The following is a 21,723-nucleotide window of genomic DNA, read 5'->3' on the forward strand; positions in this document are numbered from 1 at the left end:
CAAGTTCCACTTTCTTTGTGTTTCCAAATGTATCATGAATTTGGTTTGAATTTATTTATGTCTAATAAAGTATGGTTTATGTACTCATCTTTTCTAAATGCAAAAGGACCTGTTTACCAGGAACCATATATTTTAATTATTACCTATAGATTCTGACAATTGTATATAATGAATGCGGTTTCCATTGTGTTTCTGTTTCTTTTACTAATTCTTAAACTATGATAGGTAATTTATATATATACTTTTAATGAATAAGGCGAAAAAAATGTTTTTCCTTTAACATTTAAGCATATAAATGAGGCTAACATGTCTAAAGTACTGGCATTGTTAATTCCTTCATAGTTCAGCCAAATCTTGGTCTTTATGTAAAGGCCCTACATGATGATTCCCAAACCCTGATTTTGCTAATTCTTCATTTATTTTAAAGGCTATCACAAATTATTTTAATAGAACCATTTATACCTAGCATCTGTTTGGGATGGAGGAAGATAGGATTTTTGACACTAAATTATTTGAATACTGTTGACCTGGAAAAAATTAGCAGCCTACCTCAGCAACTATCAGTATCCAGGGATATCAAAGACATTTTTTGAGGTACCATGAGGAAAGTATGACTGATACCATGAGGAAAAAACATCATGATATGTTTGGTATAGTGAAACGCACTGGAATTAGAAGTGAAGAATCCAGTTTTCTGAGCCCAGTTTTGCAACTAACCCCAAGCAAGTCACTTAGATGTACTCTTACCTAATTACACAAGATGGTGAAAATTTATATTTAGAAGATTCATTAGACACTTACTGATCCTCAGTTTCTTTGTGTGTAAAAGGAAGAGATTGGTTTGGATGAACAACAGGAGTTTTTCAGTTCTAAAATTCTGGGGGATTTTCCCCCCAAAAATGATGTTTTGAATAGTCTAAAGCTTCTTATATAATGCATTTATAAAGTCAGGCAGGAATTTGTGACTACAACGTGACATTTGTAGACTTTTTACAGCGTGACGTTCTCTCCCGTTAACTTCTGTGGATTCAGTTTGAAAGTTTTGGATTCTGTTTATAATGTTCTTATTCCGTATTCTCATGTTATAATGGAGACTGACCAGCAAGATTTTGCTGTGCGATGAGTTATCTTTGACGCTTTGACGTTTATTCAAATACAGTCACTCTAATAACAAAGGATACGGTTGATTACGTTTCAAAACAGACTACTATGACCATAAAGCTCATTAATCTATCAAGTGTGTTACATTTAAGGTTTTGGATGGAAAGCATTATATGAATTACTTTCTCTGGATTCTTTTAGCTCTTATTTATACCAGATGCTGTTGTGACTGTTGAAACTGGTTTAACTGCTTATATGCACAGATTAGATTTGATTTAAGTTGGGTCTGGAAAGTAGAAAGTGATGAGAGGTAGGCTTAATTACAATGCCCAAACTTAGCATAATATGGAAATAAAAGTTAGGTACTTGGAATAAACCATAGCTTTTAAACTATTGGAAGGTTACGATCTATTAATGGTGTATGTAGGCTCTTGAATTCTATTAGCAGTGGCATTCTTGAGGAGATCAACATTTGTATTCTTCATTTTTAAACTTCGCCATATGGAACAAAAGAAAATGAATCTTTGAAAGCCAGTTTCTTTTCAGATATCAAAAAACTGAAACAGAATAAAAGAATGTAAAATTAAAAATAAAAGCTTAACTTCTGCCTCCACCATTATGCTTCAGAAGCCCAGTGATCAGTGCTGTTAATAGATTGATGTATACCTTCCAGAAGTTTCTACATGTTGAAACTGGTTTAACTGCTTATATGCACAGATACATGTACGTACAAATATAGGTACATGTATGCATTTCTACTTTTCATTCTATACATTCTCTTTTGTAATATAATTTTATTTACTATATCTTATACATCTCTCTATGTCAGTATGCACAGGTTTTTTATGACTTCATAATGCTCCATTGTATGGCTGTACATGAATTTATTTAACCAGTACCCTTTTAATGAATATTTAGATTTTGTGCTTTTAATACAATATTGCTGTGAAGATTCTTATATGTATATTTTGGCATACTTTTGCCTAAAATAAATTCTAGCAGTGTAATTGCTGACTCAGAGGGTATGTTTAATTGATTTGCATTTTCCTAATTTTGAGTTATAGTGAATATTTTCTCATGTTTATCAGTCAGATTTTTTTTTTTTCTGAACTACCTGTTCATATTCTTCACACATTTTTCTACTGCTTTACTCATTTTTTTCTGTCGGTTTCTTCAAATTGCTAGAATTGTCTATATTTTGAAATTGACTCTATATCTCTGTATTGACAAATATTTTCCCAAATTGTCCTTTGGTTTTTCTGTTATTTTACTTTATTACTGTTTATTTGCTTATCGTTTTGCCATTCAGTAGTGGTTAAGTTCTATGTACTTAACAATTTGTTATGTTGTGTTTTATGGACTCTATTATATTTTGGCCTTTCCCACTTCAAGATTATTAAAATGGGCCGGGCGTGGTGGCTCACGCCTGTAATCCCAGCACTTTGGGAGGCAGAGGCGGGCAGATCAGGAGGTCAGGAGATCAAGATCCTGGCTAACATGGTGAAACCCCGTCTCTACTAAAAATACAAAAAAAAATTAGCCGGGCGTGGTGATGGGTGCCTGTAGTCCCAGCTACTCGGGAGGCTGAGGCAGGAGAATGGCATGAACCCGGGAGGCAGAGTTTGCAGTGAGCCAAGATCGCATCACTGCACTCCAGCCTGGGTGACAGAGCGAGGCTCTGTCAGGAAAAAAAAAAAAAAAAGATTATTAAAATGTTACTTTTTCTAGTACTTTTATAGTTATTTTCTATACTTAAATCATTGATCCATGTAGAATTGATTGGGTATATAGACAGAAGGATACAGCTTTAGCCAGTGAGTTACTTAAAACGCCATTTATTTGATAATACATGTGTTTACCCACTAATTTGAAGTGCTGTCTTGATTTAATAAATTTCCGTAATTGGATAGGATTTTATAATGTCGTATATGCATAGTGGTCAGTTTCTGTAATCTGTATTCTTTCCTTTGATATGTCTGCATATACTTTACCAGCACCAAACTATTTCACTACTGCAGCTTTATAAATTGCATTAATGTCTTCTAGAGTAGTTCTTCTCATTCTTCTTTCATAATTTACTGGATATTACCACATATTTTTCCTAGCTACATTTTAGTATAATTTTGACAAATCACTTCTTACCTCCTACCCCATGCTCCAAAAACCACCATCTTGGGATCACATGAAGTTGTGTGTGTGTGTGTGTGTGTGCGTGTGTGTGTAAAAATTGGGAGGGAGTCAATAACATCTTTATTATGATAAATTTTTATATCCAAGAATAAGATATGGATTTCCATTTCCAAAATTTCTTTTACTCCCCTGAATAGAGTGGTATGGCTTTTATCACCTATATTCTACACAGTATTTATTAAACTTACATGTAAATATTTATCTTTTTATTACCCTTGTAAACGGGATTTCTTTCTCTTCCATTTCCAAATTGATTACTGGGTTTTGTGTGCTTGGATTTTCCAGCTGTACTGTCATCCACAAATAATTTCTACTCATGATGCTTCTTCCTCTTAATAATTTATATTTCTTAAAACATAGTTCTTTTCATCTAAGTTTTCAAAATTATTTGCATAATTTATAAATTATCTAATACAGTAGTCCTGTCATATCCACAGTTGCTTTCTGCAGTTTCAGTTACCCATGGCCAACCGTGGTTTGAAAATATTAAATGGAAAATTTCAGATATAAACCTTCACATACCTTTTATTACAGTATAATTGTTCTATTTTATTATTGGTTATTGTTAATCTCTTACTGTGCCTAATTGATAAATTAAACTTTATCATAGGTGTGTGTATATAGGAAAAAACATAGAATATATGTAGGGCTCAGTGCTGTCTGTGGTTTCAGGCACCCACTGGAGGTCTAGGAACATATCCCCCTGCAGATAAGGGAGAACTGCTGTAATTCATATTAATTTTTTCTGAATCTGTATGTATGTCCCTTTTTCATTTGTAATACAAAGTGTTTGTGTTTATTTGCCCTACTACAGTAAATAGTAAAGATATTCTTTTCCTCAATATTTTATAATCATTGAAGTTAGAAACTTCTTCCATGCAATTAATCTGTATGAGTCATCCTGCTATTTTAGTTTTTTAACTTCTTTCTCAGATAAAAATGAAAACTATCAATTTTCTATATGAAGATCATCATGAAGTCACTTCTTAAGCTTTCTTCTATGCTAAATAATTTTAGTTTTTTGGTACAGCTTCATGGAACACAATTTTCTAAAACCTTTATATCCTCTTTTGGATTTCTTTATGATTTTTCACATTTGGCTAAATTCGTTACATGCCTCTTCTTGAGGGATCTTAGTCATAATTACATTGCTTGCCTTGCCTGTAAAAACAGTAGGCTAGCCTGCTGTGTACTTTAAATAGCTGAAGTACCTCCATCCTCAGAGCAAATATTACTGAAAATGGAATTTAAAATGGTAAATCTATTTTGTTCATATGGTTATATTTACATTTCTTGAAGGAAACAATTGTTAATAAACAGTGTCATGGATAGACAGTGTTTCAACAGTCTTGAAAATAAAGATTGATTCAAAGGCTAAGTAAGCCTTGGGGTCCCTGTTTGTCCAGAAACTCTCTGCTCTTTATTTTTTAATAAGTTGTGAGATTGACAAAGAAAAGCATATTTGTTATATACGAAATTTCTAGCACAAGGCAGAAGCTAATAAGTAATTTATGTGATGCATATGTTTAGATATGTGTTAGTATTTACATGTGTTTTTGTACAAATATTATTAAATACTAATGTGTTTTCCAATATAAAGTCACTGTAATAGTTAAATACCTCATTAGATTGAATTTAAACTTTGTAAGATAACATCAGCTTCTAAAAGTCTAGCATTAAAGGTTGGCATTGCTGCAACTGACTAATCTTAAATAAAGTAGTGCAAGTAGATGCTTTTAAAAAGGAAACAGCAATGATTTTACAAATAATTAAATGTTTCCTGTATGTTAATGATTTGCCCCATTGAGAAATGGTTTTTAGAGGACTATAAGGCATTGTTTGCAGTACAGTAGGAATACTATCAATTTTCTCATTGTCTCTCACTTTTTTCTTTCAGGTCATGGAAAATGGAAGATTTGCAAAATACAAATATTTTACCCATGTCATGATCAATAAGACAGATATGCTAATGATAACCAGACGGTAACTTGCTTTCTTTCTCTTATGTAATTTTATAAGGGGTTAACTGACAGCGACTCATGAGGTGAAGATTTGTTATTCACCTTTTGTTCCATATAGTCACACTGATTCTTGGGTCTTCTTGCTCCACAAGCCTAACTCCGTAAACATTACATAAATTTCCTGCATAGCTTTGTGCATGCATACAGATAAACACAGTCATGCACAGACATCAATATTTTAGTATTTGTTTCAACTAATTTAAATGGATGCAGAAATTCCATAAAGCTATCCTCTTAAAAGTAAGCTTTCTCCTCTCTGAAGAAGTATACAATTTTAGGTTATCCCAGAAGTCAGCAGTCCTCTGGTAGTATCTGTTTGTTAGAATATATATAGATTGACGTAAGTGGATATACTAGTAGAAGCAGATAAAATTTTAGGTGGATACTCCAGCGACTTCTTCAAATAGACAGTGGAGGGGTACATGTAAAAATACACAGGGGCATAGCCTCAGAGGGGCAAGTGTGCAGAAGTCATTGTTAAACTAGGGAAAAAATGAGCAAGTGCATTAGTAAGATGGCAGTCTCTGGGTGGTGGAGAGTGAAAATATGGCTAGCAGGGAGAAGTTAGAGCTAAAGAGAAATGAATTGTCAATCTATGGTTTTGTTCACTATTGAAAGGTAAAGTTATATGAGCATTGTGTTGGTTCAAGGTGACTACTAAGCAGTCACTTTTAATGTTGTAATCTCAATTTCTGAATCTAAAATGTATAGCCCTATTTTACTTATTTAAAAAGTAACACCAAGTGGAAAACTTCCACAATATTAGAAGTTATACCTGTAAAAAGTAAGTCTTCATTCCACCCCAGATACTGGTCCCTCTGTTCCCTTCCAAGAGGCAGTCCATTTTTTACTTGTTTCCTTTGTATCCTTCTTGAAATATTCTATGCCTCTATAGGTAGACATACACACATATTTTAATGTAGATGAAAGTCTCTTATATATACCATTATGTACTTAGTTTTAATTTTTCACTTGAGATCTATATTTTGAAGATTATTACATGTCAGCATATGGAGAGCTGTCTTAATTTGTAAATTCCTGCCTAATATTTATTTAGGAGTATGTACTAATTTACATGTAACTTGTTTCTAGACTTTTGTAATTACAGACATTGCTTCAGCAATCATTTTTGCTCATAAAAATTTTCCATCATGTTTTTAGTAACTCACTTTCCCATTGACTAAAGGAAAGGTAACGAATCAGCATTAAGCAAAATCAGTTGCAAAGTTTGGTTCCAAATCTTGCAACATTTTAAAAGTTATCTTTTTTCTCAACACAGTGGACCTCTTTAGATGAGGCCATGGTGCCTTGACAGAGTAAGGGAAGTGAATTAGTTGTAGTTGAATAAAACGTGACAGTTATACTTGAGATTCCCTTTCCAAGTTTCGGGTTTAAGGATAAAGGATCTTTGAATCAGGACTGGGAATAGCTGCTACATTGGCCAGCCTGTCTGTGATTTTTCACATGGTTGGAGATGTCCTGGGGCACCACTAGGTTTGCTCCATCAGCTCCTGTAATCCAGGACTGGTAAAAGAGGGGAGCAGGGACAGAAGATGGAAGTGAGACATATAAATCCTGGCTAGCTCTCTCCTTTTCCATCCTAGCCAGGAGTCAGACCTTTTTTTTTTTTTAACTGAATCTAATACAAACCTCTGGTTGCACCTACAATTGATGTTTCAATCAGAAAGAAAAATTAAGAAGACAGACATTTGAAGGAAGGATTAAATAGACTTCTTATAGACAGAAGATATTTTCATTTCTTGGTTTCTTTCTTCAAAATGGGAAAACAAGAATTTATTTAAAAATTACAATGATGCTTTTTGAAGTCTTCCTCTAAAATTGGCAGTAATGGGACTTGATTTTACCTGTGAACATCCCGAGGCCCTCAGCATGATGATTCTGTTCAACATGGTTAGAAAAGCTTTTTTCTGATGTAGTTGGGAAGTACGTTACATGGAGCCTTAGAAATGAAAGTATTTATTCTAACACGTTAATTATATGAAAGTTCCTCCAAATATTGGCTGATAGTTGGTTCTGTAAATGTATCCTGTTTCTTATGAAGTGCCTTACATATTTGATTTTATAAGTGCTTCAGTTTTTCTAATATAAATATGTTGTGTTATAAATTTCCCATTGAGCATTATGTTAGCTGCATCCCACAAATTTTATGGTGTATTTTCATTCTCATTCTGTTCAAAATATTTTCTAATTTCCTTTGAGATTCTTTGACCCCTGGATTATTTGGAAGTGTTACTTTTAAGCATTTGGAAATACTATTGTTATCTTTTTGTTTGGGTTTCTAGTTTAGTTCTGTTATGGTCTGAGAACACACTTTATGGTTCCAGTTCTTTTAAATTCATTAAGAATATAGAATATAGTCTATGTTGATGAATATTGCATTTGCACTTGCGATTCATTCGTATCCTGTTGTTATTGGATATAAGTGCCTCAATTTTAAAGCGAATTCCTTTTTTGTTTTTCTTTTTGCAGTGGTGTATTGTTTGTAACAAAGGGAACATTTGGACAACTCACGTGTGAGTGGCAGTATAGTTTTGATGAATTTACCAAAGAGCCATTCATTGTTCATGGGAGAAGATTGCGCATTGAAGCAAAGGTATGTTGAATAGGTTTATTTTTTGAAAACTTGGAACTGAAAATAATGCTTTGAAGTAGTCCTTTTTATTTGTATAATGCTCTACCTCTTTTATAGATGTCACTTTGTCTTGGTGTGGTTTTCCTTTATACCTGCTATCTTACGCAGGCTTGAAAAAAAAAAACGAGGCCAAGAAAAACTGTGCTTTCTGTGCTATTGCACTGACAATAACATTCCTGGGCCCTTGCTGTATATTCAGTAACAGAGCCCCACCTTCCCACATATGAAATAATGGATAGTGGCTATTAGCCTGTGCTGCAGTCCATACTGCTTTCCTGGCTTTTTAAATATATTTTTCCCTTTCTAACATTAATACATTCTCTCTTTGATTTCTTCCCCTTCCCCCTTTTCATGACACCTTATATCTACAATTCTGCAATCATTCTTTTTTTTCTGAGACAGAGTCTTGCCCTGTCGCCCAAGCTGGAGTGCAGTGGCGCTCTTGGATCACTGCAACCTCCACCTCCCGGGTTCAAGTGATTCTCCTGCCTCATCCTCCTGAGTACCTGGGATTACAGGCATGTGCCACCATGCCAGACTAATTTTTGTATTTTTAGTACAGACGGTGTTTCACCAGGTTGGCCAGTCTGGTCTTGAATTCCTGGGCTCAAGCAGTCTGCCTGCCTCAGCCTCCCAAAGTAAAGTACTTTGATTACAGACATAAGCCACTGGGCCCAGCCTCATGTTTTTTTTTTTTTTTTTTTTTAATTAGAAGAATGTAATTCTTCTTCTAGTGTCTGTATTTGCATGGATAGTTGAATTACTTATAGAACATGTTTGACTAGTAAAACCTTTACTTTGCCCTCTATGACCTTACCCATATGTACAGAGGAAAACATCATCCTTGTCCTCAATAGTTTCACTTCTGTTTGCCCCTGAAATGCTTAATATCTGCTCTACCTACTCCCCACTACCAATACTAAACATAATACCAACGGAGCATAAATAGTGGAGGAAAATCATCTAGGACACAACCTGATCTCTCTTTGATTCTAAACTATATTCTTACTGTATGACTGGTTTAAAATGGCAGAAGTACATACATGCACGCACACATGCACACACATACAATATATGTATGTGTTTATGTATGTATGCATACACACACATGTGCATATATTTTTAACCTGGACTCACTCATGATTCTATGGCCAGATAACAACTGTGTAAGAAATTATTTGGAGAGGAAAAACAGTGGCACTACTCCCCGACTTACCTCCTTCCCATCCTTTATGTCGACTCTTTATGGCGTTAGCAATTAAAATATCACCTTAAGCTTTCTAACTTAGGTTTAGTGATAATGGTTGTGTTATTAATAGAATGTAGTCTTTTTTTCTATTGGTTTTGATTCTTCTTGCTTCCTCATTCTTGTCTTTTTTAAGGTGTATGATTTGTATAAGAGGGACACTTTAGGCATACAGTAATAAAGCTTTGTGGCATTTCTTTATGGATTTTTACAACCAGATTTTCTTTTTAATGAATTTACATATTCTGTTTATAGGAACGAGTGAAGTCTGTATTTCATGCCAGAGAGTTTGGAAAAATAATTAACTTCAAGACCCCAGAGGATGCCAGGGTAAATATAATAAATCTTTTATTTAAATAGATAGGAGCTGCTCACTTCAAAATCATGTAAGTGGACTATTTTTTAACGCAGATAAGTTTTGTTTGGGGGTTTTTGTTTGTTTTTTGTGTTTTGGCAGGTTTTAAAAGTATATGTAACTAGATAATATTTCCCCCAGACTTTTTTTTCTACCAGATTCAATTCGGCATACCTACTTGCTTTTCAAACCAGATTGCTCCATCTTATTTTAAATGCTAACTATAATTTTTTTAATAAAAAAGTCAACAAACAAAAATTATTTTGTTTTAGTGTTAATCCATCAGCTCCAACAGGAAAGTGTAGCCCCACATTGTTGATTTTTCTACTGCATAGCTACCGTGATTTTTTAAAAAGTTGCCATAGCTGACACAGACCAAAGGGAGCCAAGCCCAACAGAAAATCCAAGTTTGAATACTGATTCTGTCCTTCTTGACTATAGAATCTTGCAGAAGGTCAACTAAGCACAGTTTCCTCAAGATGAGAATGGTGTGAACTGAAAAGCATGGTGTGTACTTTAGGGAGTATGGCAATCACAAGGATGTGCACTGTCAAGAAAACGAAGACTATGAATTGACTGTCTGACCTCATTGATCACAACTGAAGTGCTATTCAGAACATTGAGTTGTACTCATTATATCATGAAACTTACAGTAAGAGGGTGGAGCCAAGATGGCAGAATAGGAAAAGCTCCAGTCTACAGCTCCTAGTGTGAGCGACGCAGAAGATGGGTCATTTCTGCATTTCCAACTGAGGTACTGGGTTCATCTCACTGGGGAGTGTCAGAAAGTGGATGCAGGACAGTGGGTGCAGCGCACCGAGCGTTAGCCAAAGTAGGGCGAGGCATCACCTCACCCGGGAAGTGCAAGGGGTCAGGGAATTCCCTTTCCTAGTCAAAGAAAGGGGTGACAGATGGCACCTGGAAAATCTGGTCACTCCCACTCTAATACTGTGCTTTTCCAACGGTCTTAGCAAACGGCACACCAGGAGATTATATCCCACGCATGGCTCTGAGGGTCCTATGCCCACGGAGCCTCACTCATTGCTAGCACAGCAGTCTGAGATCAAACTAACTGCAAGGCAGCAGCGAGGCTGGGGGAGGGGCACCCGCCATTGCCGAGGCTTGAGTAGCTAAACAAAGCAGCCCGGAAGCTCGAACTGGGTGGAGCCCACAGCAGCTCAAGGAGGCCTGCCTGCCTCTGTAGACTCCACCTCTGGGGGCAGGGCACAGCCAAACAAAAGGCAGCAGAATCCTCTGCAGACTTAAATGTCCCTGTCTGACAGCCTTGAAGAGAGTAGTGGTTCTCCCAGCACACAGCTGGACATCTGAGAACAGACAGACTGCCTCCTCAAGTGGATCCCTGACCCCCAAGTAGCCTAACTGGGAGGCACCCCCCAAGTAGGGGCAGACTGACACCTCACACGGCCAGGTACTCCTCTGAAACAAAACTTCCAGAGGAACAATCAGGCAGCAACATTTGCTGTTCACCAATATCTGCTGTTCTGCAGCCTCCACTGCTGATAGCCAGGCAAACAAACAGGTCTGGAGTGGACCTCCAGCAAACTCCAACAGACCTGCAGCTGAGGGTCCTGACTGTTAAAAGGAAAACTAACAAACAGAAAGGACATCCACACCAAAGCCCCATCTGTACGTCACCATCATCAAAGACCAAAGGTAGATAAAACCACAAAGGTGGGGAAAAAACAGAGCAGAAAATCTGGAAACTCTAAAAATCAGAGTACCTCTCCTCCTCCAAAGGAACGCAGCTCCTCACCAGCAACGGAACAAAGCTGGATGGAGAATGACTTTGACAAGTTGAGAGAAGAAGGCTTCAGATGTTCAAACTACACCAAGCTAAAGGAGGAAGTTCGAACCCATGGCAAAGAAGTTAAAAACCTTGAAAAAAAATTAGATGAATGGCTAACTAGAATCACCAATACAGAGAAGTCCTTAAAGGACCTGATGGAGCTGAAAACCAAGGCACGAGAACTAAGTGACGAATGCACAAGCCTTAGTAACTGATGCGATCAACTGGAAGAAAGGGTATCAGTGATGGAAGATGAAATGAATGAAATGAAGCCAGAAGAGAAGCTGAGAAAAAAGAATAAAAAGAAATGAACAAAGCCTCCAAGAAATATGGGACTATGTGAAAAAGACCAAATCTACGTCTGATTGTTGTACCTGAAAGTGATGGGGAGAATAGAACCAAGTTGGAAAACACTCTGCAGGATATTATCCAGGAGAACTTCCCCAATCTAGCAAGGCAGGTCAACATTCAAATTCAGGAAATACAGAGAATGCCACAAAGATACTCCTCCAGAAGAGCAACTCCAAGACACTTAATTGTCAGATTCACCAAAGTTGAAATGAAGGAAAAAATGTTAAGGGCAGCCAGAGAGAAAGGTCAGGTTACCCACAAAGGGAAGCCCATCAGACTAACAAACAGCTGATCTCTCGGCAGAAACTCTACAAGCCAGAAGAGAGTGGGGGCCAATATTCAGCATTCTGAAAGAAAAGAATTTTCAACCCAGAATTTCATAGCCAGCCAAAGTAAGCTCCATAAGTGAAGGAGAAATAACATCCTTTACAGACAAGCAAATGCTGAGAGATTTTGTCACCACCAGGCCTGCCCTAAAAGAGCTCCTGAAGGAAGCACTAGACATGGAAAGGAACAACCAGTACCAGCCACTGCAAAAACATGCCAAATTGTAAAGACCATCAAGGCTAGGAAGAAACTGCATCAACCAACGAGCAAAATAACCAGCTATCATCATAATGACAGGATCAAATTCACACATAACAATATTAACCTTAAATGTAAATGGGCTAAATATTCCAATTAAAAGACACAGACTGGCAAATTGGATAAAGAGTCAAGACCCATCAGTGTGCTGTATTCAGGAAACCCACCTCACATGCAGAGACACACATAGGCTCAAAATAAAGGGATGGAGGAAGATCTACCAAGCAAATGGAAAACAAAAAAAGGCAGGTGTTGCAATCCTCGTCTCTGATAAAACAGACTTTAAACCAACAAAGATCAAAAGAGACAAAGAAGGCCATTACATAATGGTAAAGGGATCAATTCAACAAGAAGAACTAACTATCCTAAATATATATGCAGCCAATGCAGGAGCACCCAGATTCATAAAGCAAGTCCTTAGAGACCTACAAAGAGACTTAGACTCCCACACAATAATAATGGGAGACTTTAACACCCCACTGTCAACATTAGACAGATCAACGAGACAAAGTTAACAAGGATATCCAGGAATTGAACTCGGCTCTGCACCAAGCAGACCTAATAGACATCTACAGAACTCTCCACCCCAAATCAACAGAATATACATTCTTCTCAGCACCACACTGCACTTATTCCAAAATTGACCACTTAGTTGGAAGTAAAGCACTCCTCAGCAAATGTAAAAGAACAGAAATTATAACAAACTGTCTCTCAGACCATAGTGCAATGAAACTAGAACTCAGGATTAAGAAACTCACTTAAAACCACTCAACTACATGGAAACTGAACAACCTGCTCCTGAATGACTACTGGGTACATAACGAAATGAAGGCAGAAATAAAGATGTTCTTTGAAACCAATGAGAACAAAGACACAACATAGCAGAATCTCTGGGACACATTCAAAGCAGTGTGTAGAGGGAAATTTATAGCACTAAATGCCCACAAGAGAAAGCAGGAAAAATCTAAAATTGACACCCTAACATCACAATTAAAAGAACTAGGCCGGGGACAGTGGCTCACGCCTGTAATCCCAGCACTTTGGGAGGCCGAGGCAGGCGGATCACGAGGTCAGGAGATTGACACCATCCTGGCTAACATGGTGAAACCCCGTCTCTACTAAAAATACAAAAAATTAGCCGGGCGAGGTGGCGGGTGCCTGTAGTCCCAGCTATGTGGGAGGCTGAGGCAGGAGAATGGCGTGAACCTGGGAGGCGGAGCTTGCAATGAGCCGGGATGGCGCCACTGCACTCCAGCCTGGGCGACAGCGAAACTCCATCTCAAAAAAAAAATCATGCTGCTATAAAGACACATGCACATGTATGTTTATAGTGGCACTATTCACAATAGCAAAGACTTGGAACCAACCCAAATGTCCAACAATGATAGACTGGATTAAGAAAATGTGGCACATATACACCATGGACTACTATACAGCCATAAAAAATAATGAGTTCATGTCCTTTGTAGGGACATGGATGAAGCTGGAAACCATCATTCTCAGCAAACTACTGCAAGGACAAAAAACCAAACACTGCCTGTTCTCACTCATAGGTGGGAATTGAACAATGAGAACACATGGACACAGGAAGGGGAACATCACACACCGGGGCCTGTTATGGGATGGGGGGAGGGAGGAGGGATAGCATTAGGAGATATACCTAATGTTAAATGACGAGTTGATGGGTGCAGCACACCAACATGGCACATATATACATATGTAACTAACCTGCACGTTGTGCACATGTACCCTAAAACTTGAAGTATAATTAAAAAAAATAATAATAAAAAAAACTTAGAGTAAGAGGACATTTCTCCTATACTTGATCCCTGGGCCTCCTGTCCAGACTCAGAACAGATCCCTGGCCTCCTGCACTCATACAACACTCTGCGTTGATCCTGGCTGTGGTGACTGTTTACCAGTTCACCTGTCACATCTGAACGCAAACTAGGGGCCTCTCCCACTGTCTCATACACATACCTTGGACCAGTTAACATGTCCTATGCAATTTTCTATCTAGACATTCTGATATAAGGCAACACTGACACACTAATAGTGGAAAACACAAAAGGAGCAAGTTACAAAGAAAGAGTAATAAAGTTACCAGAGTCTTCATATGCTTGTCACCTGGAACAGGGAGACAGATAAGCATGACTTTTAGGCCACCTTCTTTCATGTCACTGAAGGACAGTACCACCTGTTTCAATTTACCTGCAATAAAGTTTTCTTTTAATTCCTTCACCATGTGACTGACTTTATCCCAGAAGGTTTGTTTTTAATCCTCCCGCTTGGCCAGGAACATCCAGAGAAGGCTACTGGATGCAGTTATCTTTGTCTCCCTATCTTAGGGCTATTCTTACTAGGCTCTTTTAAGTTAAAGAGGTACAAACATCTCTGTGAAATCTTTATATATTAGAATAAGCCCTGTATCACCTCCATGGCTTTTATCTGTCATCCATGCCCAATAATAATAGACATTACTGGTAGAAAGGTGTGTATTACATTTACATTTTATTTTTGTAATTTCAAATTATTTTAGAATAGAAAATGTATTGTGAGAGCACCTAAAATGCTCAAGAATGTTGCTTCTACTACCCTCTCTGGAATTGTATGTAAGTATTTCTACTCCATTAGTAGAATCCTATATCTGGATTTATGGAAGTTCATGATAGAAAATCAGCACAGATTGGAAGGAATTTTTTTCTCTCAGGCTGGCTCATTTCACTTAATTCTGAAGATGAACATCCAAAGACCTTAGAAGAACTGCATTCCTACTATTAAACCAAGTACTATTGTCCCTGAGCCATCTGGGCCATTGAAGTGAATGATCTCTTTTGCAGGATGAATTTTATGTATTGGCTGTCAGTATATACCTAACTAAACTATAAAGCTAACTTCTAGGTCTCCATTCATTACATTTTGTTTCATTGCAAGTTCACTGAAGTAAGCAAATGTTCATTTATTTTCCCACCGCAGTGGATCCTTACAAAGCTACAAGAAGCAAGAGAACCTTCTCCCAGCCTCTGACAGAGAACACTGCCTGAAGACACACAGCAATAAGTGATTATAGCTCCTAGACTACCTTCCAAAACCTGTTTGGGAAGCATATTACAGAAATGATTTCAAGTACCCTGTATTCTGGATGCTAAAAAACAAAAACAAACAAAAAAACAAAAAAACACAAAACCAGAATCAGGTAGAACAGCTATGTGATTAAAATATTTTAATTCTTCAGCAATTACCTGGTTTTCTAAATTGAATCATGCATCTATTTATAATTCTAATTATTTTGTAAAAGACAAAATTATGAATCTTAAGTATTTGCTCCATGTTTTTCTCTGTAATGGTGGAGAGGCTGCCCATAATTCATCTCCACATGGAGCCAAGTTTAATGTTTCTAGTTCACATTTTGTACTTCTGTCATGCTTATTTCAAACTCCCTGAGTGATGGGTAAATAATCAAATCAAACATTGCCTCAGTGGTATCAAGAGAACTTTGGTGGTGGTTTCTTCAGAATCATGAAGTTCTTTTGCCAGATAAATATTTTGATATTATTTTCCTTTTTAATATAAAGGATAGGTTTGAATTATACTTAAAATGCATAGCATTATTAAAAACAATCTTTTAAAATATAATTTATAACATAGATTGAAGCCTCCCCTTAAGAAACCTTAAAGAAATAAGTATCCTACTTCAAAAAAGGAAGTCTGTTTCAGAACTTTAGGGCCTTTGAAATATTTCCTCAAGCCTATTTCATGAGATCTACTTGGTTTACCCAAGTCATGTTTTTAATAGACTGCTAATATCAAAGGAGAATTTTTAAAGCCTTAACATTGCCTACTTTCCATTCACTGTTAACATGGAATAAACACAATTCCCAACATCTTAGATAGTGAATTATGCTTCCAACAGACAGTCCCTCTCATATAAAGTGTATGTACCCTAAAATCTAACCCAATAACCTGTCCTGTTGCCAACAGATTGAGAATTTCTGGTTTGCTTTCTCTACAGTTATTCAAATGAGAGTCACGCTTTTAAATTTACAGCTTATCACAGAAATCATCAGCTATACATTAGTAAAAATAAGGACATGAGGTTTTCTTTCTTGGTTTTTGTCCAAGATCTTTGCACCTTAATATTAATGGACTGTTTCAGGTAAAAGAGAATAAATGTATGATTGTGAACTATGAAGAGAATGATGCAGGATCCTATTTAGTTACTGAATAATACAGAGTATTCAATGCATGTTGTATGTGCCACGAAGTTACTATAAACTGTTTTTGGAATTGAAGACTCTGTATAGTCAATAGTTGTGAAATTCTTCTCAGGCTCCTTAAACCCTTGCTTTGTTATAAAAGCTAAAATAAACAGCATGCTATTTCTTGCTGACCAAATCTACTAAATGCTATTGATTTCTCTCTGATTACTAAAACACATTGTTTATTCTCAGTAGTTTCCCCCAAAATGCTTTTTTCTTTGCTGAACTTAAATTGAATCAAACCACAAGTTTAAAATCACATGAAAGTGTGTTTCCATGTTGACCTTTGTTTAAAAAAAAAAAAAAGTGCATATTTTCTCTGTTGCTAAGCTCCTCCAGTTTTGCTTTTGTCAGAATTAAACGCAACAGTAGAGGTAGTCAGAAAGCTTGCATCAGACTGTCCTCATCCAAAACCAAATACTTCATTACCCATTCCAATGTTATGATTTCACCATACTCAGAAAAATTACAGTCCCCTGCCTCCCTGGGTGTAGTGTCCTGAAGTAGAAAAGCCTTACATAAATAGTAAACATAGAAATTCTTCTGGTGCCCTCTGGCAGCCAGCAGGAGTGTGTCTTGTAACTAATCCACATAGAAAGGATAGTGCCTGTCTTTCCTGTTCCCTTGCCATAAGAACCGTGAAATCTCTTTTCTTTCCTTGCCACTCATTTACTCATCACCTCCTCCCATCACTTCCTTGTCTCTAGACTAGAGGGACCCACAGTTTTAAGAGCTACATCATATCATTTGTTTTAGAAGATTGTCTTCATCTAAACAAAAACACTAAGAAATCAGTAGATCACTAGATAGTCAGTGTTTTTAGCATCACATTTTACAATTTACAGTTTTTGTTTGATTCTGTAGCCCATTTTTCTTGAAGGTTAGAATATAGAATCTTCTTGTATTTGAAAACCATCTGCCCTAAATTACATTTAACTACAAGAAATGGCTCTCTGCTGGAGAAATTTAAGCTTGTCTGTCTTAGTTGTTTGTTTGGTAGTGGCTATGGAATGAGGTGTTGAGTCTTGTGCCCCTTCCATGTATTATTTGCTAACTAGCTATATTACTAGGCCCTTAATTCCAGCACAGCATGTCTTCTGGTCTATGATAATTGTGTGAAGACCAAGGCAGAGTGCCTGTTCCCTGCCAACTCTCCACCAGAAAATCATAATCAGAAAGAGTGACTTTGATTTCTGGTACAAAAAGCAGCTTGTGATTTCTTCACATTTGCAAAATACTCTCTGAGCCAAAAGGCACATACACTTCTCCAGTGTCTTCCCTTTTAGAGTATACATATTTGCTGCTTTTCCTTTAGTGTTCACAAAAATCCCAAGGTCATTTTAGTGTGGCTGAGTTGTTGTTATCTGGACCCTAAACAATCATTACCACCTGTAGACAGTTCTTACCTACCCCTCTCCTCCACAATCCTAGTCCATTTGGAGGCAACTATCCTGTGGCCTCCAAGTGAATAAGTCTTTCTTAGACTTACGTGATATTTTCTATCATAATTATCTCTCTCATTTCTTCCAATAGTAATAGCGGTAATATTGTTCCATTGAATATCTATGCACCTAGCTCATCTCTTAGAAACATCCCATATAGTAGCATCGTATTACTCTCTGGTAAAAAGAAAGATTAAATTAAAAGGACTCTACACAGTGCTGAATTTCCTGCACCTAAATTATTCAGTTATCACTTGCCAGTATTAGTTGATCCTTCAGGCTATGCCAAGTGCCCCCTCATGTAGGCCTCTGTATTAAAAAGATTGGGACAAAATACTTGATTAGTTTGCCTGTAGAAGCTCAAAGTGTGTACCAAATACATTGACAGTGGATGCTTTCATGGCTCAGCCAACACAGTTCAGAGAAATCTTTTCGGCTTCCAGGGCATTGCTTGTTACCTTTTGTCAGGATCAACCCAAATCCTCAGGGATGCTGTTTTTCCACACCGTAAGTCCTAACTCATTAGTGGGTCATGAAATCAACTTAACAGCTCAAGACCAGTATATTTTAAACGTTAAATAATAAAAATTAGAGGAACAATAGAGCATATAAAGTGGTTAAGTATTGGTTCCTGAAATACTGTTTCAGCTAAATATTCTATTTACTATGTATACTGGGTCACAATATAAAGTGTTTCCTGTTATGAAATGCAATTGAAAAAAAGAAAGCTTGAAAGACTGCTGCAGGAGGCACGGGCCATCCAGTGATTGTTGGAAGAGTCTGGATTGTGTGGAGCCTGACCTTAGATAAGGAGCAGCAGATCCGCAACTCAGGAAGTCTAGAGATGCTTAGCACTTCTTCTTTTGAGTGAGAAGATGGAATCACTCTTGGTTTCTAAAATATTTTTCTTCTCTGCTGTGTATCGGGCAACCTCATATGATTCAGTGGGACCAGAAAAAGCATAGAAAAATTAGATCCACAAACAGCAACCAAAAAAGGCCATAGTCTTTTGTTTACCTAGATGTATTTTAACCTCTTTACCACTAAGCATTTTACTATAATAGAACTGGGGACACACATTGTCCTTTTGAGTCCGTTGAATCTGCACCATCTACCTTTTGGCTGATTCACCATACAGGTGGCAGAGGCCTTTAAAAATGGGGAGCTAATACGTAGGGCACATTCTGGTAGGGCCAAAATATTCAGTCTCTGGGGGGTGCTATGCAAATATCAATGACTTTTTACTAAAACAGTGGATTTCCTCATTTCTTTAAGATCCAAGTAGAAAACGTAAATAACTTACATTCTGTATGCAGGACTCAATACAGACTTAGTCAATCTGATTTTTTTTGGTGCTTTTCAGTATAGCGCAACTCTAAAAGGAAACCCATTCACCCTCCTTAGTCCTTTGAAGTATACTTTTGAAATTATACCTTATTGTTAATGGCAACCTAATCAAGCTAGGATTTGTCGGTTAAAATTTCGATTCTTGTAATCTGTACTGTCAACTTTTGGCCACTCTGGCTGTTACAGCAAACTTTTCTCCCACTGTCACAATTGGTCTAAAGTAGTATTTGTTTCAGGACTATCCGAAAAGCAAGGCCAGCACATTGAGAAGATGCAGAATCCTACTCTATTACAAACCTCACTCATGTTTCTTTTATTGAAACCTTTTTCTACTTTATATTTCCTCTTTTGTAAATTTTTCCATGTCATTTAAAAAATTTTTTACTTTAGAATTACAGATTAGTTCTTTTTTTAAAGCATTATGGCATTTTCAAAAAAAAAATTATTTTGGTTACCCAAAAAGCTATACAAGAAATATAACTTCAATTTTTTAGGTTGATATGGGTATATTTTTAAAGTTTTTATTACTTTGTACAAATACAAATTAATTTATATTATAGTTTAACACCTGCTATGATGATAGATATCACACTGCTATGATAGAAAATCCCTGTCATTGAACTATTCATTTAGTGTTACTCTGATACCTTAATAATGTATTCCTTCTAATGAAGTCCTTGTAACAAGAAACCCTGTGAGATTGGTATAATGAGATATCAAATAATCAGAAGTATAATTAAAATAGAACATGTTGGAAAATCCCAACATTTCCTGTTATGCTGTCATACCTCCGGTGTTCAGTTTGTTACTCAAAAGTTCCCAGTTCTTAGGCTGAAAAACATTCAAGTAAAAATGTAGCATAGATTACACTGAAATATTTTCAATATCAATGATTTAATATCCACACTCACAAACTATTAGGAATGGTATCTGGGACTTGTTACAAGGTCAGATAAACTGTTACAGAATTTTAAAAATAATTATCTCTGTATGTGACTGTGTATTACATATAAAAATGAATTTTTCAGGAAAAGTGCACTTTAAAAATACTTTCTCTTGCTAGTTTTTTAAATTGATCAAATAGCCTGTGCTGCTTTGGAATGCTTATTCTTTGATGAAAATACGGTCATTGATTATGATAATTTTAAAAATATCTATTTCTGCATCGCTGCAGGATTTCCTACACTTTTCTGTTCCTCATCCCTCTTTTATGTGTGCTTGGCTCAGTTGCCTGTTACACAGCCTCTGCCTTGGTTTTGTGTATTCTAAGATAATTTATAAACACAGATATTTACAGTGAAGTTCTTCCTTTTGAAACTAATCTTATTCTTTTATTCTTCTCTCTAAAAATTGGTTGGCCATGCTCACTAATGATTTTTTTTCTTAACAATAAGCATTTCTTGGTATTGGTAGATTTGGATTGCATGGTAAGATGACTGCCCATTTTCACCATGTATACCTTTGTCAAATAAAGATTTCTGATCTTTGGTCTGCTTCTGTTTTTAGTTTTTTGATAGAACTAGAAACATTATTAATACCCTTCCCTTGCCTATATAAATTCCACCCTCTTTGGGGCTGAAACAAATGTGAATAACAGATTGCCCAAGGTCCTGATTTTTCAGTCAAAGCAGGCGACATTCCAGCCCAGCATGATCATTGCTGACTAAAAGCTTGGGGTGGTATAGTACCTAGTAAATTCTCTTTTTTTTTTTTTTTTTGCGACAGTATTGCTCTGTCACCAGGCTGGAGTGCAGTGGCACGATCTCGTCACTGCAACGTTCACCTCCCAGGTTCAAGTGATCTTCCTGCCTCAGCCTCCCGAGTCGCTGGGACTACAGGTGTGTGCCACCACGCCCAGCTAATTTTTGTATTTTTTTTTTTTTAGTAGAGATGGGGTTTCACCATGTTGGCCAGGATTGTCTCGACCTAGTGAATTCTTAACCACCGACATTCTGTCCCTTAACCTTAGAAAACTCCGCATGACTCATTTCCCCAGTAAATAATGAGAATATTGAATGAAGGGCCAGGAGAGAATTTTCTACCAGCAGAATCAGTATTGGCAGAGGTAATTAATTCACCTCTGACATTGAGAGTCTAGCCTTTCCATGCCTTAAGAAAATATTGTTACCACCCTTTGAATGACTTATTTAACAGCCCTCCTACAGCCAGGATATGGAAAGCCATCATTTTCTTATATGCTTCAAGTAGTCAGCCAACTATAAATTAACAAAAACTCAATGCTAGAAAGTGCTTAAAATAAGAAATGGAATTCTTCATTGTTTAATTTCCCAGATTACTGGATTCTGTTGAACCCTTTTTATGTTAATTGGCTAGTGAAACCCAGTCCATAGCCTTTAGCCCATCGT

The 21,723-nt window shown here is 36.8% G+C and overlaps 1 protein-coding gene across 4 annotated transcripts in view; it reads left to right on the forward strand.

Moving 5' to 3' along the window:
- Positions 1-20,844, forward strand: part of VPS13A (vacuolar protein sorting 13 homolog A) — a 238,492-nt gene extending 217,648 nt beyond the window's left edge. For 3 of the 4 annotated variants that reach the window (XM_019033908.4, XM_055351759.2, XM_055351760.2), the window contains exons 69-72: positions 5,189-5,274; positions 7,803-7,926; positions 9,467-9,541; positions 15,286-20,844. In XM_019033908.4, coding sequence (XP_018889453.4) covers positions 5,189-5,274; positions 7,803-7,926; positions 9,467-9,541; positions 15,286-15,336 — 336 coding nt within the window. In that variant the 3' untranslated portion in view covers positions 15,337-20,844. The other variant, XM_019033909.4, reaches the window with a different exon arrangement.
- Positions 20,845-21,723: the final 879 nt, after the last annotated feature.

Source organism: Gorilla gorilla, chromosome 13 (assembly GCF_029281585.2).
Source record: "Gorilla gorilla gorilla isolate KB3781 chromosome 13, NHGRI_mGorGor1-v2.1_pri, whole genome shotgun sequence".
Classification (NCBI taxonomy): Eukaryota; Metazoa; Chordata; class Mammalia; order Primates; family Hominidae; genus Gorilla; species Gorilla gorilla.